Here is a 19,036-nt window from a genome sequence, read left to right on the forward strand (position 1 = left end):
GGTAAGCGAGGAAAGGAAACTCCGCGGGAAAAGGAAACGGGAGGGAGGAGCAGAAGGAAGGAGCGAGGTGAGGGTGACCGCCGACCGGCGGGTCGGCGTTTTATCGGCAAAAGCCGCGCGGCGCCAATGCTTCCCGTGCGTGTATTTTTTTCCGGCCGGGCGCGAGTGTGTGCGACGTGCGTGTGACGTTTCTTTGACCGGCCGGGTGTGAACGGTTACGTTCCGGGTACAAAGGATCGTTTGTGACGGGCAGTGGAACTCTTTAGAATCGGAGTACTCGCACGCGAGAGCGAGAGTTCATGGAGTGCTCCCGAGTTTCGTGAAGAAATTGTCATTGGCTTTGCGTGCGATTGGAGTGAAGAGCGTCGCTTTAACCTCTCCGCGATAGTGATCGGCAGAGATTCGCGTGATTTATCTATTTTGTTGAGGGCCATCTCGATTCTGGGTGAGTGTCTTCCGTGTTTGCAACTGCGCATATACGCAATCGCTATTGTTTGTCAAAATTAATTAAATCTAAGCGATAAGATACGGCGATAATAAGTTACGAATTGTTTACATACGACGAGAAGATGTGAAAAAATTTCTACAGGCACAGTGATTGTTAATATACCTGAAACTTTTAAATTACGACGTTTGTAATTTAATAGGATTTCATTTAATAAATTTTTGTTTCTAACTGCAAGCTTTCATATGTTCTCGTACGAGAACAAGGGCTCCGGACTCGACAGATACATCGCGGCACCCAGTAATTTTACATTAATTTTATACGCTAGGCTGCTTTCACTGTAATAGATTGAATAAACGAACGGTTGACGCGGGAGGGGGGAGGGGGCACTATCGAAAAACGCTCGGTTTTTCTCCCCGGCCGTATATTTTTGTCGACTTTCCGCGGGGATGTCTGGCGATGAAAAAGCCCGCTTTTCCTTTGAACCGTTTTGTCCGGTGCATTGGGCGTTCTCTCGAAAATTGATATAATTTTGAAACGTACGGTCTTTTTTTTTATTGTCACGCTTTTCCCGAAATGTGGCACCGACCCTTGTTTGCCGATAACATGGAACAACGCGACCACAAAACAAACTATTATCACACATAACTGCCATACCTACATACCTACATTTCTAAACGAAAGCTACAGTGTTTCTTGTTGTTTTGGAAGATAATCTATTAGATAGGCGTTAATGCATATCATGACGCAAAGGATCTAGAATATGCAGGTATACATAGCTAGAGCTAAGTTTTTTTTGTAAGACTTGAGAAAAACATTTTTTCACGTAATGTTTAGTATTTCAATTATTTTATTACCTGAGAAAAATGAAAAGACCTGACGAATTTCGTGTTGACGTAAACGGAACGCATGCGGACTCAACAGGACGATAATAACTAGAATCAGTGTTCTCGATTGATTCTTTTACCATTAAAGTCATCGGCGTTTTTTTATCGCTCTTTTCTAGAAAAGTATTGATATCCATGAAATCGCCAAAATGACAATCTTCCGGCTTCCCACGCCGATAGGCAATACCGGTCGCATCGTCATCGCTATCGCGACGTTTATTTACTCCGCGTGATCGCAGCAACGTACTTAACGCGTGGGTTCCAAGCTCTCGCGAAGTGCTAATGAGAATTTATTGGCAAATTTATGAAACGGCGGGTGGTAAACTCTAATGAATCGCTTTGTTATTAATGGCGACGCTACCACGCAACGCACAAGTTAACGCGCGAGTTTGTATTTTTTCAAAATGTCATCGTGACGCGGTTTTCGACCGAAAGATATTTCAACAAGAGATCTTGTGTTAAGTTATCCTTCCTTAACTTTTAATTGATATTTTAAATGATTTTTTTTTATTGATATGATCAATCTCTCACGATTTTTAAAGCAAAAGAAATTTTATTTGAGAAAAAAATATTTACCTTATTAAAAGTTATAAAAATAAAAGAATATTAAAAAAATAATCTTTTCGTGTATTTATCTTATCCAGAAAAAATGTTAACGTGTAAGATATTATCAATTGATATGTGATTCTGCTTTTCAACTTCTTTTTTTTCCATTACAATCAACACAAGCTTGAAATAAAAGTCTTATAAATTGATCGTAAAAAATCTAAATTCAAACTTTCTTTAGATTTCTTTGCAGCTAAGAATTGAGCTGCGAATTACATTTGTTTATACAGACTTCGATTTGTGATGTGTGGCGAAGGTTTCTTTTCTTAATAGTAACGTGTGTACCTGACGCTCGTGACTAATTACTCCGTACTCTCGGCCGAAGGCCTGTGGGCTTTGCTGTGTATAATTAATCAGAAGCTTTCTTGCTGTAAGCTTTACCGTCCTGCATATATGCAATACGGGCAATCGAAATTTTGCTTGATATCAAATAGCCCAATGCGCAATATAAAGAACATTTATATTACGATCAAGCAATTTAAAAGCTATTATATTTCGCACAAGTTATTAGCAATCATGAGAGAGAGATAAACGACGCATTTAACGTATAAACGGCTGAAACAATATTATTTCGATCTTTATGTCCTTTGTGATTACAGTAAAACGATAGTTTAATAGAAATAATTTTAATTATTAATAAATAATATTTACGCAATGAAGTATCTAAAATACAACATACAAAATGTTTTTATAATTTTATAAAATATATATATATGTAATACATTTGTCAAATAATATAATGTTACTCCAACCAATTTTATTTATCAAAACTATTTTATCTTAATGTCTTATTTTACGTAAAAGACCGAATGAATGACTTAGCACTTTCTTTTCCAACGACTCAATTTGCTTTATCATAAGTTTAATACGTATCCATTAAAAAGTGGCTTATTGTTATAATGTTTGTTATTATGAATCATAAATGTCTGACATACAAGTTAGTAGGAAAATTGTCGGTAAGAGCATGGCGCAGAGAGTTATGTGTCTGTTTTCTGTGCCGAAAATCTGAGTTCAAATCCAATCAGAGATATCTGATTTTTATTCGATCGCTGTCTCTTGGTAAGCAATGGTAAAAATCACCGAGAGTATGATCTTGCATGAAAACGCGAATGAGTTCGTGTTTAAAGAAAAAAGAGAGAAATGCAATTGGTTATGCAAATGTGATTTTTATTGATGTCACAATCATCAGAGGATGATGAAAATAAAGAAAGGATTTCAACTTCTAAGAAACAAATAAGAAAGAAAAGCGAGAGAAATGACACTGGTTGAAATCACAAGTGCATAAGTAAGAGTACACTTTTCTCTCTTTTTTTTTTTTAACACGTACACATTCGCGTTACATTGAAAACATTGAAACCTGTAGCATCGCAATATCATGGATATAATAGGCAAATGATAAATGTCTCTCTTGAATTTTAGTACATTAAATATTCACAATGACTTACGTCGTGACATACAATATCACAAATTCCCATGACGACATATTACAGAACGGAAAGTTATGCGTCTTTATGTACAGACCGTTTTGAAATATTCCGAACAACGATATATGCACGGAAATGATTTACGATCGCATTACAAGTTCAATTGAGCAACGAAATGGCGAACCGTTCCGAAAATCAGTCTCTGCAGTGCAACAAGATCAAGTAGTCAATAATATAATGAGATTCAGCGTACAAATAGAACGTTTTCGCGACGAAGAGTCACTTCGTTCCTTCAATTCTAAAAGAAGTTTATTGTTTATTTGTCTTTCCGTCTCGCACACGGAAAGAACGATTTTGTTGGAAAGTATAAAAATTTTACTGAATACAGATCTGAAAATAATTTTGACACATCAAAATAATCTTGTTGGAAAGTTAAAAATGATAAGCAATAAAATGCTATAAAATGTTTTGAAATTCTATTAATCAGTTTGACATTCCAACAAAATTATTTTGATTGTTGAACAAAAATTATTTTTAAATCTGTATCCAGCAAAATCGTTCTTTTCGTTGAAGTTTTTGATGTCTCTAATTTTACCGAACGTTACTTCTGCCCTGAATTCGTAGTGATTTCTTTTTAGCCGCTTTATTTGTTCCTGTTATGTAGGTATGCAATGGGCCATGATGTACGATCAAACTTTTTCAATGGTGGTCAACAAATCCGCTCGAAAGTTTATTGGCTCGAGGCATATTTCATAACGGAAATTTTTTCTTCCTTTCTCGAGCTGTCAAAATTTCAGCAACATTGAGTACCCTTGGACTTTGATATATCATTGACTCGGGAGTGCAATGAACGCTACGAAACGGTCACCTTATGGTGTTTTTGATTGAAGCTTGACTTGGGAAATGGTCCCGAATTGAATTCAATTATCACAAATTCAGGGTTGATTAAAAGCACATTTGACATGATTATATTGAGTAGCCTTGGACCACGCATTTTTATATTCAAGCTTGAGATTTTACTTCGGAAATTCTCATATATATTTTAAATAGTAGAAGCCGAGGAAAATCGAATTTAATCGCTCTCGGGGCAATTCAAATCGCTTCAATCGAAAAATGTTATTAGGACTCCATTCAATTAAATTTTCCTCATTGCTTTTTATTTCTTCCCGTTTTTTCGCCGCTTTTGCAGTAGCATGTTTCGGATACGATAAACGTTAATGTAGCTTTAAGTTACCTATGCAAAGATATAAAAATACGTAATTTAAAATATAGAATAATAATGACCGCAATGGCTTATAGCTAATTTTACACCGAACATGACACTTCCTTTAACGGTTACTGTATTTAGAATATCGAATTGCGAGAATTCTTTATTAGTTCATTGGCGGTGTTACTGACCTACATTTGGACATATCGAGAGGTAACGTTGCATATCCAGAGTCTTTTTTTCTCCTCTCTGTATCCACACAATCATTAGGTAGAAACATCCGTTGAAATTCGAATAAGGGAGTGCATCGTGCACAATTAATGGGAGGGGGATATCATCTGCCGGAGTAATAATGGCTTTGTTTCTCACGTCGGTAGCATGTCATCGATTACGGCCGGTCGTTCGGAAGGTCTCGTTTCGAGGACGTTTCGAGGAAGTTACGCAGCAAGAGCCTTCGGATCGATCTCCCCCGTCGCGCGTTTACACACTTATCGCAGGGTAGAAAATGAGCTGTTAGTGTCCTGTTAAAGCTATTAACGGCGTTCCGTACCGTGGATCGTGCCGTATACATATTGCGCGATAGCTTTATCGTCGAAGGTAACATTAACCCTTCCTGTCTCTAATCTCGCACTATACTCATTACTGTGTTCACAGCGACTAGTCTCACCTTGCGACAGGTAGGCTTTTTTTTAACATTTTATTTTTTCGACGATACTAAAAATTGTCATGTACAATGTTTTTGACGTTTCTTTAAAAACGTTAGTGCAAATTACTTCATTTAACAAATGTGATATTAGTCATAAGCGGACGTACGAGTGTGTAATTCATCTCGGCAGCTGTTAAGAATCAGTTGCTCTAATATTTTTGTAATCTCGAAATTAGTTCCAGCGCCGACCAAACGTATCGTTTCCGTGATATCCTGTATTTTCGGCGGACTCTCCGTATATTATACCTCGGGTTGTACACGTGGCAAAAGCTATTTAACATCGCGTAATAATAATAAAAACAGTCAGCGGCCGGCGAGGGGCGCGATGGCATGCAACAAAATAGCGGTTATATATCAAGTGCAAACGTTTACGCGCAAAGAAATCAGATACGGGCGGGCGGAACCGCGAGGCCAAGTGTTAACAAAAAGAACGGAAGCGGATCCTAACGACCGCGGTGTGCGCTGCCATTAATCACAAGTAACAAACGTTTTAACTCTCTTTCGTCCGTGCACTAAATCCTCGGGGAAGAAGCAAGCGCACGCTTGTGTGCTGCACAGCATTCCGCCTCTCCCGCACCTCGCGCGCCTCTCTTGTCTTGTATCTGATGCTTTAAGATACGTTCTCTCATTGTAAAACCGATGCTCTCTAGGCGAGGCACACACGTATAGCCACCACCCACACGCGGCCGTGGTTCGGTCACAATACTGAATAATTTATGACACGGCGTATTAGACGAGAGTGCATGTCTTTAATGAAAATTTATGTAAAAGTTAGATTTTTACGTTAGCGCATTGTGATGTTAAGACCGCGGCTGAAAAGCGGCGGTGTGCGCGAGCTGGGCCATGACCCCTTTTTTTTTTCATGCGATGACTCGAGCTTAACTCTCGCCGCGTTCGTCAGAGAGGCGGAAAGACCCGCGATGGCGATTCGACGATTAGCCCGGTCTATTAAACCGACGCGAAGTGAGGTATATACAGCCACGCTGTATGCCGGAGGGATCCGTTTTGCGTCACCGGGTTTTTGTAAATCGTCTCTCGGGCGCGATAACACGTGTCATAAAAATGTTACATAAACCAACCGCGGAAATGTCCTCTTTTAGCATTCGTCCGTTACGGTAGGAAACTCCGCGGTACGTTTTGTATAAAGTATTCCGAAGAATAACGTACCCTGAGAAAAGAATTCGCCTGGATGATATTACGCGTTGATGTATAATGGAGCATGTCGCTGTGTATACGCTGACGTGCGTTAAATTTTCTATGTTTAAACGAAACGATCCGCTAGAAGGATAACAAATTTTGGCAACAGAGATGTATTACCGCTCGTTAATTCCGGGACGTCCGATAATAACGTTGCGCTAATTCACGTTTGCAGTCAAACACCGATAGATATGGGGTTTCCACCGATGTGAGTTAGGGCTAACCGTAGTTAATTAAATTTTCCTTCTCTACCTGCATTATGGATAGGATTATGAACTAGTAAGGGAGAGCGTATCATTACCCTGTAATTACACTGCAGTTAAATCAAAACTGTTGGTGCAATTCACAACCACGATAGTGCTCTTTATTTATATTTCCTATACGCACTATCGTAATTATAGCCTTTAAATATATACGGTTATTAGACGAACGCGAAGAATTTCTAGAAAATTTGTCAGTTTTTTGTTAATGAGGCATTTTTATCATCCGAGAAATTAATTTTGTTGCTTAATGCAAACAACTGGCTTAGACTTCTGTTTTTATAACAGCTAAAATATAAATTGTCGCAACATTAATATTAAAATATTTTGGTGCTCTCAGTTTGCTGAAAAAAATTATTAATGGAATGTATATTAAAACCAATATAATACAAGTATTTACAAGTGAATATGGTGCAGTTAGCAACAATTTCCATATTAGCATTACAATGATAATGTAAAGTAGTCGCATGTGGCGGTTAAATTATCTGGTGAACTCGCAAATGATCATTAATATTATATTAGTACTTCCGAAGCTATGCTCCCGAAGCAAAACTATAATAATTTTACAGTTAGTCTTTTCACTATGCTTCGCTCGACAAAGTATCATTTGAAATTAATGTCATCAAACCTATACTGGTCTGTCGTTTCGAGAACAGCCGCATGCGTCTAATGAGAAATTAAATTATCCGAGACTCTTCATATGCTCGGTGATTAATTCCCGCGGGTAAAATTGATCGCAGCAGTTTCGGGGAGAGATATTACCGAGGGAGTGTGAAAAGCCATTTATCGGGATGGGAAAAATTCTTTTCTGTTCTTCATTAACAATTAAATTAATTCTCTTTACGGAGAGAATTTTGCCCGACGGATGTGAACGATGTCAAAAAATGAGATACTTTCGTGCACTTTTATGTCTTTAACTAATATATGAAATACATGTATATTGACATAAATCAGGAAAAATGAATTTCCGCGCGACATCCATTAAAATTAAACATTGAGCATTTTTAATTTTATCCGAATAATTGTGAAACTTGTGATAGCGCTCACACATCGTCGTCCGCAGTTACGTTAAATTTCGACGAAGTTATTAGCGCGTTTTATCGCCGGGCGAAGCTGCATCGCGATCGTCTTTAAGCGGAAATAACTCTCCTCGAGTATAGTCGAGTTGCACGTTGCATCCCGGCTATAATAACGAGTCACGAGAGGAGAGATAGGGGGAAACGGCGCGAGACGGAGAGACGCGCGCATTCGCAGCCACATCCGAACAATTCGTAAATTACCCGGCAGTTACGGCACATAGAGATACCTGCTGCTATAATCGTGTGTACACGTCGCAGGCACTGGCGCAAGCACCTGCATACAATGCTGGAAGTACGTGGTTATGTACAAGATGTCGTGAGAAGAGAAAGATAGCGAAAGGGAGAGAGAGAAAGAAAGGGTACAAGTAGTATGAGAATTTATATGTACATATCTCTCAGGAATTTTTTTTTAAATTAATTTTTATTTAACAGAGATAAAAAAAAGTAATTAAATATTTACTTCACACGAATTAAAGGAAAAGTTAATACAAATTGTCGTTTAATTGCATTTTTAAATTTTAATCTGACTTCAGTTTTTTTTATTAGGATCTAAACAATTTCGCGGATATCTTTTAATTCGATGAGAATCCGTGTAGAACAGTTATTTCTGAAATTAGACATTATTTATGACGAAATTAGCTTGCTAAATTAATCTCTTGAAAGTGAGTTTGACAATCTTTTTATATTAATTTGCATATTCTGCGTGACACCTAGTGTATGGCTACGTGACGTGCATATGTATGTAAACGTGCACCGACCGCGCGGCGTGGCCCAGCGCCGCGGGAATCGCATAGATTATTGCATCTCGAGAGCCGCGAACCATTAGCCTGACCCCTTTCACATTCAATAACGAATATGTGAGTCTGAACGCGCGGTATTGTACGAAGACGGCCAATCTAAAAACTGTTAGCTGCAATGCTGTGGCAACATTTCTAGTTTTCCATCGGCATGTCGGGCTTAATGGTTCACGTCGTAAGTCCGCGGTTCGTTAGCAGCCGAATCGTAATATTAATAACCGGACTTATTTCACTCGCCAAGCGATAAATTAAATTGTTAATTCGCCGTCGAATTATTCGTCATAAGCGAATTACTCCGCGTGGAATTAAATTTCTCAATATTGTCAAATTTGCTTGTTATTCAAAGAAAATTTTTTTACTCATTTCTCTACATTTGTGTGTTATATTTCTGGTTTTATGTGCGAAACAGATTTTTAATTTTTTATTCATTTAATTGCGTCTATATTTCACTATTTTAACAACCGTTAATGGTAGATTCGATTGGATTAGTCGTTCTAAAAACCGTGTACTTTTGATCAGGAAAAATGTCTTAAAAATATATCAGTGGTGCGCACGCACGCGGTTAAGTAATTGTAAACATAACGCTCTGGTGAATAAAACGCAGTATAAAAATTGTAACGGTAAATTTCAGCTAGAAGTTACAGTTATTAATTCTTTTACGATTAATGATAACGTAATTACTTTACCTGGTTAAAATATATAATTCGAATTTGATTATTGAAAATTTGATTTTTCTCTTAAATATTTTTCAATTACTAGAGTGTGCAATGGCGATACGAATCCACAAAAAGAAGCGCTCTTATATTATTAATGTGATCTTCCAACCATATATTTTTCTGCCTTCCGAAATAGCTATATAACGTGACGAAATTCGTAAAAGAGGTCAACTGAATATCACCGATTTTCTGTTATACGCGAAAATGGCATGGTGCCAGTCAAACACTCGTCTCGAGTGAGAACCTCTGGCTTTCGCAAAGCACGTTTCCATAAACCTGTGTGTACCGCGGACAGTGTATACACGAGTCAGCTGTTTAACCACGGAGAATCGTGCACCCGAGGGTCGAGGCAATTCGCTCGTAATAACGGAAGTGACGCCGGGTCGACGTCGGTTAATCGGATGTCGTCGGGAGAGTTCGCTATTGCTGCAATGAAAATGCCGACGATACGTTACGGGGGAAACCTGACGGCAACAAAAATTTATCGTTGCCAATGATGAAGTCGATAGTCTCAAGATACTTGATAAGGATGGAACCGTTGATGACAAACAAAAGTTTTTAGATATAATTTTGCCTTTATACTTTGTGTATTTTCGTCATTTTATTTTATCGCTGTATTTATCGTTATAACATATTTATCGTTAAAATCGTATTATTCTGACTTCAATCTTTTTTTTTTTATTAGGTTCTAAACAATTTCGCGATATATTTTATTTCGATGAGAAAAATCTTTGTAGAACAATTGTTTCTGAAATTAGACATTATAATGAAATTAGTTTGCGTAAATTTTTAGTAGATTCATCTTTATAATATTATGACACGTATTACCACATATTACCACGTAAAGAACGGATTGACGCTATTTGGGTGCACAGAGGAACTTTTAATTCTTCTCATTAAAATAAGTTTAAAGCACCCTGAAAGTAATAAGCGGTGGTTTATATTCTGAGCATACTGCGAGATTACCAGTACTCCAAAGTTTACGAAAGTCCTGGCGCTAAATTATATTTCGGATTAAGCGAGATTACAGATAAATAGATTACAATGGAAAAAAATTAAATTTTTCTTGATGAACCAAACAGATGGTGTTAACGTCGATTATCCGCTATCGCGAACGGTCGAAAATTTAACATGTATGATAGTTAATTGGTCTCATTATCGATTGCAGTAGTATCGGATTGTACGTTTGATACGCTTTTAATAAAAGTTTTGTCGATCGTCCTACTTTCATAGAGAAATAAATAGAAATGTCGATGATTTGAAACGATAATAGATATCTTTTACAATCGTCGATATACCGCAGATGCGATAAGAGACGGTAAATTTAGTCACGCGATAAAATTGGATATATCTCGGCCATTTGGATACGCCATCAGGTCATATTTTATCAATTCCGAGAATGAATTAATGAGCCAATTTTTTGGGCGTTTTTGGGTGGCATAATCAGGCATAATGTATGATTTCGAAAATTTAATAATACATGTAGACTCCATATAGATAGAATTGATAATTTGATAATCACATCTTTAACGGCGATCGATCATGACTTACTCTGCAAAGCTGTTACTTCTTATTCTATACAACAAGAAAATAAAGATATCTGTGTGCATACGCTTAACCCGCGCGATTATCAAAACGAAGGCGAATCTATCTCGCCTCTCACTGACACGGTCGCGTAATCCGGACTTTCCATTCGTGCCCAAACCGCTAGAGGGGGGGAAATCGTGTCGTTGCGCTCAGCAATGCCAACGATTTGTCGCATTTAATTGGCCGCTCGTCCGGGTAATTAATAGCCGCATGGCCCCCGGGGCGGGTGCACTGCAATTAGCCGCGACGACGGTATCTGAAGTATCGTGGCCCTCGCGCGCGGAGAAAGATACCCTTTTCTCTCAGCGAGGCGACATCTCGTTTGTGGAAACGCCCCGTATAAGCGGCCCCTGTCTCCTCGACGAGGCGGCCCCGAGCTGCCCTTCAGGTGTGCCGCAGCGATTAATCTCACCTGCGGGCCGCGGTGACCTCTCGGAAATTGAATTGGCTTATCAGCAACGCGATGAATCAACCGCATTATTCGGCCGCAGCGTCACGTCGCTGTTATGCAAACGCTGCTTGCGATATGCCGCGCTGTCTAAATTCTCGTCGCGAGGACTTTTCTCACTCGCGAGCAGGCGGATCGTTCTACAACGTTCAACATTGTTACATTTTTTTTCTCGATCCGAACGAATGGGAAGCGATAAGGAAGGAAAAATAACAGAATAAATAGAATGGAATTCTTCGCGACGAGGCATTTCCGAGGCATTTTGGAGTATTTCGACGTCAGAATGAATTCCGAATCAACAGCTTCGCCGATCCTGCCCCTGATCCGGTCAGATTCTTTCCGGATATTTTCCCTTTGCGGCGACCGGAACACCGGTATTGGAGTGTTCGGAAAGTGCCGACCAGCGGTTTCTTTTGTTCTTCCGATTACGGAGAGGGGCGAGGGCGTTTTGCTATACTCCTTAAAGAAATTGTTTCGTGTTGGTGTACGGCTACTTTGAGGGTTAAACGCGCGGCCTTCGGGCAGCCTGTGTTGCTGTGTGGCGTATACGCGCGCTATTCGCTTTCCAATTTACAGTTTATCGACAACGGCCGGGATACGTCGAAAGAAGAAAGCTCTCAGGACGGGAAGCAACTTCGCGTGCGCAATGCGGTAATTTCTACGGAAAAATGCGGATGAAAAAACTCTGGAACGTGAACAATTGAAGCACGATTATCAGAAAGACCCATTAAATTATGAAAAAAAAAAGATGGAATACTCCTTTTTAAGTCCGACGTACAATAGATGCAATTTATGAAGCGTGAAACGTCTACTCTTGGAAATGTATATAACGATACATTATATTTTTATATTTTCTCTGCTATTATAAGCAAAGTCGTTAACACGATTGCACGATAGTCCTATCTAATTTTCGTCATCGACATTTATCCCCCACGATTTTTCGCATTATTGCGCACGTAGACTCGCCCTCGAGAACAGCGAGCCCCCGCTTTTCATATAATTTGGTTATCGATGGTGGAAAGCGTTCCCGTTGGAGCGCGGGCCAGCATTAAGGACACAGAGGAAAAGGGATCGATTAAGGAGTTTCGCGGCACGTCCGACCTGAAAGCTTTGTACTCTCCGCGATAAATCCTCCCGATGGTAGATATTGCGTTACATTTCTCGTGCCCGGAAGGGACGGCGGAGATCCATTTTTAAACGGCGTCCCTCGGGACGCAATCTCAGGATAAGGAGAGATAGGCAAACGGAAATTGTTAAGTACGGACCGATCGCAGCGATCCGCCATTCTCCGTTACACATCCCTCTTTATTATGCATTGTCTCGCCGATTTTGCTGATTCCACTCCTCGCTATGCCACAAAGAAAATTGTTTAGGAAAGTTTTTGACGTCTAGGTTGCGCCACTAAAGCAAGATAATGGCGCCTCAAATAGTTACGCATAATGAGAAAAGTTTAGTAGCGCGTCTTCGAACTCAACGAATTTCGCAGATTATCGACGACGTTGAAAAGTTGAGGGGTATAAGCAAACGGGGGGAAGAAATGTGATTAAGTTATTTCGTTTCACAAAATATTCATAATGTATATGTATATATGCTCGAAGCTGTATTTAAATGCCGCGCTATTGATTTAGTAATGAAAAAAGTAAGATCTCCAGTACCAAGGTCCGTATAAATATCCGGCCAGTGTTTTTCGCCACATACGTGTACTTGATGATTCATATACATGTCAATTGTAAGCGTTTTAATCTATCGAAGAATTACACATCGCCGGAATAGAATTGTTTGTGCATACTGCTTAATTGTGTTGTCATAGAACTGCATTGCGATTCGAATTACCTTCACGCTACACCGAACATTGCGCCAGTGTACAACTTGCAATTTACTACTTTAGGTTTCTATCAGATGACCTCTCGTACTCGTGACGAGACGGAAGCTCTGTATCACGTAGTCGTTTTATTTATTTATTTTTTATATTAAAAATTGCGATACAATTATAAATATATGGAATAAATGTTATCTCTCTTTTTTATGCCCAGCTAAGTGTCAATTGGAAATCAAACGGTAAAAGCGTTAGTAGGTAAACAGCGAAAGCATATAAATATACAAACATATAAAGTGGGGTATATTGGTAGAGGTGTGCGAATCCAACATTTACATGGTCGAATCGAATCTGAATCAAATTTTCCCAGATTAACATTACATATTAATTTAAACGTAATAAATATCAAAATTTATGATTTACATTATTTTACACAATGATTTAAATAAACCGAAGATTTGTTTTCGATTTACATCTCATTACAAAGCATCATGATCTTATGTGACATTTTGAACTAGAAAATATTAATAATATGTGTATACACGAATAGTTAGAATGCTTTCGAATATTTTATTAATCTATATGAATACATTACATATATCAAAAATATTTATTTATTAGATAAGAATAATTGGTCGCACGGGAGATGTAAATTAACCAAATAAAATAAGCGATCGATTCGAAACCATTTTGTTGATTCGAAATTCTCGAAATAGATTCGATTCGATTCGATTCGAATTTGAACTATTCGTACACTTCTAATAATAATAACCTTGTATGTATAGTCCTACTAAATATGAACAAAATTTTACTATAAATTATAATAATTTCAAATATTAATATAATAAAATATCAAGATACATATACGAGACGAATGAAATAAATATTTTTATGTAGTAAATTATAGTAAGTATAATTATTTTCTTAACATTTGCTTACTATTTAGTATTTATATTGTAATAACAACTAAAAAATAAGTAAACGAAAAAATAATATCAATCATAACATATATAACCGTGCATTGTTAAAGCAGCTATAATTTGCACGATTAAATTAATTATAATTTTACAATTGTCCCCGAAATTCACTATTAATTACAGTTAAATTATGGTTATTCCAACTATATATTTTTCTCCCGGTGTAAATTATCTTGCGCGCGAATAAAATATTTTAAAGAATACTTTTTTTAGAGACGCGAATATTAGGTTGAAATCGTGATATTCGGTGGTCGGCGTGAAATCAAACTGTGGAATATATTCCACGGATATATTGTGCATTTCTACATGGAATAGTTCGATTCGTGTCCATCGGGAATTTCGGCGTGCAAAATGTTAATTGAATTGAATTGAAATATCCGAGATTTTGTCGGTCGGTTTCAGAACGAGATATATTCAATTTGTTGCGCTCCGAAACAAAGGGATAAGCACTTCCTGACGCAACATTGGTGATCGCAATCATATACGTACAGATCGAGAATCGCCGACATCACGTAAACGCATATACATATACATACACACACGCATACACACACGTAAATGCATGTGCATCATGCACTGATTGATGATATCGTCTTCATTGTGCAGCACTCGGCGCTCTCGACTAGAGTCGATTGGCCTGATTGATCTTAGAATAGAATTTTGGCGAGAGTATAATCGTCTGATCTGCATGCTGGCAACTATTATGATCGAACACAGGTGTGATTGTATACTGGCAATAGTAGAGCAAGTAGCGTCGGGATCAGGGCTGGGCAAAATACACCATTAAAGTATTTAAAATACAAAATATAAAATACTTTCAATCTTTTGATTTGAAATACAAAATACAAAATACTTTTAAGTTTGTATTTGAAATACAAAATACTTCTTTGAAATACAAAATACTTTTTAATTTAATCTTTCAATTACAATAATATATAATATTAAACTCCCCGTTTCAACAGGCCCTCTCCACTTTTAGAGAGAGAGAAAGAAAAATTGATTTACTCTCTTACATTTTTTAACAGTCCTGTATCAATCACACGAGAAATCTATTTACTAATGTGAGATTATGAAATTTGACTCTGATGACTTGATATTGCTTGAAACTTGATGAAAATAATTAGTGTCATATGAGAAAAATTTAAGTTACTCTTAATGATTATCAAGAATTTTTATCAATAATTTTTTTAGTATTTCAAATACAAAATAGATTGAAATTGTATTTGAAATACAAAATACATTGAATAATTTATTTGAAGTACAAAATACAAAATACTTTTATGTGTTCCGCTTAAATACAAAATACAAAATACAAATTGTATTTCAAATACTGTATTTCAAATACAAGTATTTGAAATATGCCCAGCCCTGGTCGGGATTGATGTTTGCCAGGATAACTTATTGTTATAGGAAATGATATACATGAATTGGGCAATTATTTATTCATTAAGTGGTCTGACAAATATAATTTTATTGCGCGAAACCATCTAACATCGAGCGAAAAGTGATGTTAACACAGAAAGGGACAATCAGCAAATTCTTACGATATAAATGCGAAGGGCAGCTCTTGTTTATTAGTTTCTATCTATACAAACTTTAAATAAATTCTCATTTTTTTAATGACAGATCTTTGCCTCGCATAATACTCGTACAATCAGAAATATATACTGTAAAATAGAAAGATGAAGAAATACAGTTAGTACTGATAGCAATATGACATAAAGTGTAAGAAGGAATCTATAATTTTTTTAAGTATACAAAGAGCACTTGAGCTCGTTTTTTTTTACGAAAATTTCGCCGTGAATTATTAAAATTCAAATTGTAAAAAAAATCTACGAGAAATATTTTTTCAGAAAATCAAGTTCAAAGTAGATTCATAGGATGAATAGCGCTTTGTACGTCGCGTCGGCCGGGCAGAAAAAGCTCGGGCTAAATCTTTTCAAAAAGAGCCCTCGCTGAACATGACGTGGAAGATTAATTTCATTGTCGTAAAAGAGAAAAGTCGGCATTTAACGCGGCAATTCCTATCGTCGGGCGGAGTTCAAACGCGTCAAAATTGTTAGGTGAATTAACTTCTTCTGTGCGAAGAGAAGAGGAAGAAGAAGAGTCGAGTTCGCGATTACGATGAGAGAAGTTACGCTTGGCGAAGCGAGGAATAAATATCCCGTTCTTCCGGACTTCCGTTCGCGCGGCTCTATCGACGTTTCCGCGTTCTCATTATCCGCGTTAAATATTTCGCGGTTACTTCCGACTCTATTACGCAAATTGACCGAGTTTACGTTGATTTGCGGTTGGAATATATCGGCCATCTCCGATGCGATGACCAATCGAAAATGTCGCAGTCGATCGCTTTCAAAAGCCTCAAAGGAAATCTTCACAAATATGTAAAATTCTGTGATTAATTTGCAATTGCAAGAATTTCTCTTGGAAAGTAGTCAAATACGACAGTCGATAAATTAACGTAATGATAAAAAAAAGGAAAAAGAATGGATGAGTGAAAATATTTATTGGAAAAGATGACTGATGATCCACATAGGGTGTCAATTAAATTACAGGTACAAACTTTGAATGTAGATTCAGAAATAGATAAAGAATCATTAACAGGATGGGTACTACCGGGAAAAACTGGGAAAACGGAAATTTTCAGAGAATTTCATTTTTACCCTTGAAATTTTCAGAGAATTTCATTTTTACCCTTGAAAATCATGGATTCTCATGGAATTTTATTGATACTCAGGGAAATTTTTTGAATTTTACTTTTAAATTTAATTTTAGAAAGTAAACGTGGTCCCATATCGAAGGTCCCTGATATTGAAAGTTAATTTATTTTAAAATTGACATATATTATATAACAGGGGTCGGTAAAATAACTTGATACAATTTATTTAAAATAACAAATATAAAATAGATTCCAAAAACTTATTTAAAATAAAATATCGCAGGGGTAAATAAAAAAATTGATACGACTTATTTAAAATTAAAAAATATAAAATAGATTTCAAAAACATATTTAAAAGATTAAATAAGAAATAGATCAGAAGAAATTATTTAGAATAATAAATACTAAATAATTCATTTACTTTTTTTATTTAAAGTGAAAAATTTTAAATAGATTCCAAAACATATTTAAGATATCAAATATAAAATAGATCAGAAGAAGCTACTTGAAATAATAAATATTAAATAACTCTTTTAGTTTTTGTTATTTAAAATATATATTTTAAATAATGTTATTTTAAGTACGATCAACCCCTGCTATATAAAGACTCTTTAATCTAAAAAACGATAATCCGGAAATAATAAATCAGGCATTAAGAGTCTAATAACGCAGAACTTGGTGCGTGAAACAATTTAATCTTCACATATGTAGTTATACATATGAGAACATTAAATTGTTTTACGCATCAAGTTTTATACGTTATTAAAACTCTTTTAAGTGCTTAATTTATTTTAAAACTATATTAAGAAATTCTCTAATTTTACCTGGATTTTGAATAAAATTTCTGGAAAATCCGAGAATTTTCAGGGAATTCTTTTACAAAATTTGAGTACCCATCCTAATTAAGTTCGTCAATTAAGTAGTGAGATGATTTTTCTTTTTCGCACAAGTCGAAAGAGGATCACTTTTTTTTTTGCAAATCGACGTAAGCGCGTATTCTTATTCAAACTCGAGAATGTTCTATTTAAACTAAAATCTCCAGAGGACATTAAGAGACATTTGCAAAGATAACTAACGCAGAAAATTAAAACGGCAAACCGATAACACAAATCCTTTTTCCGTGAGGTAACTTCATTTTAATCTTCACGTGACATTTAAATTATTAAGTGATTCAAAGTAGAAAATTGAAACGGGAGAAATTCAACGAGACGTTCGCCGAGGGAAAATCGATTTCCCCCGAGCTCGGAAAATTCGCGGACGAGCTTTGTACCTGTAGTTTCATGACACTCTGCAATAGAGAGAGAGAGAGAGAGAGAGAGAGAGAGAGAGAGAGAGAGAGAGAGAGAGAGAGAGAGAGAGAGAGAGAGGGAGGGAGGGAGGGAGAGAGGACCTTACCCTACGTCGTGACTCGCGTCGTGTCAGGTTGTGACGACCCTGGGACCGGCGAAACCGCAACGACTGGTGTCCGGACACGCGTCCTCGACGGAGGCGTCGTCGGAGGCGGCGCGCGAGCATCAGATGATCGAGGTCCAGGAGCTGGAGCTGCAGGAGCAGGAGATGCGGGCACTACTGTCGCCCTCCAGCCCAACCAGCAGATGTCACTTGGGCAACCTGGCCGGCACGCCGCCGCATCGGCTCTGCTTCGAGACGAGCTTCACGTCGTTGCGTAGCCCGTCGACGGACTTACCGCTGCAGGCCGGACGTGAGCTCAGCGTGGACTCCCGCGGTATCCCGTGGGAGTACGTCAGCCTCGCCAGCGAGCTGCTCAACACGCCCAGGCCGGAAGACGGCAAACCGTAAGGACGATCAACCCCCGCAACTTGTTAGATACTAACCCTTCGCGGTCCGGCGGCATGAATAATCGACTATCGGAAATCGATGTAATTTTATTACCACTTAATTGTTCTATTTTCGTGGGGCGAGATATATATATATATATGGCCCACAGATTTCTACAGAGATCTGGTATGTAGAAATCTGTGATGCAGTATTGTATCCAGCAAAACGAAAATAAATTGAAATGAATAGAAATGAATTCGTTTCGACATTTCCGAAATGGCGCTTCTGATTTTTCGAATCCATTTCAAATCTAATAATAATATAATACGGACGTAAATATATATATATATATACAGGGTGGACCATTTTAATCCATCCAGTCGAATATCTCGAAAATCAAGCCCGGGAGAGAAAAATTTTTCAGACAAAAGTTGTTTGGTTTCAAA

General features: G+C 37.4%; 1 protein-coding gene across 1 annotated transcript in view; it reads left to right on the top strand.

The window, feature by feature from the left end:
• LOC105447796 overlaps nucleotides 1–19,036 on the top strand; it is a 50,971-nt gene that overhangs the window by 25,421 nt on the left and 6,514 nt on the right. Inside the window, exon 2 of the mRNA XM_011686003.1 lies at nucleotides 18,234–18,607. Within this exon, the coding sequence (XP_011684305.1) occupies nucleotides 18,234–18,607 (374 nt within the window). The remainder of the gene's footprint in view (nucleotides 1–18,233; nucleotides 18,608–19,036) is intronic.

The sequence above is a fragment of the Wasmannia auropunctata genome, unplaced genomic scaffold (genome assembly GCF_000956235.1).
Source record: "Wasmannia auropunctata unplaced genomic scaffold, wasmannia.A_1.0 LD336092.1, whole genome shotgun sequence".
NCBI classification, from domain to species: domain Eukaryota; kingdom Metazoa; phylum Arthropoda; class Insecta; order Hymenoptera; family Formicidae; genus Wasmannia; species Wasmannia auropunctata.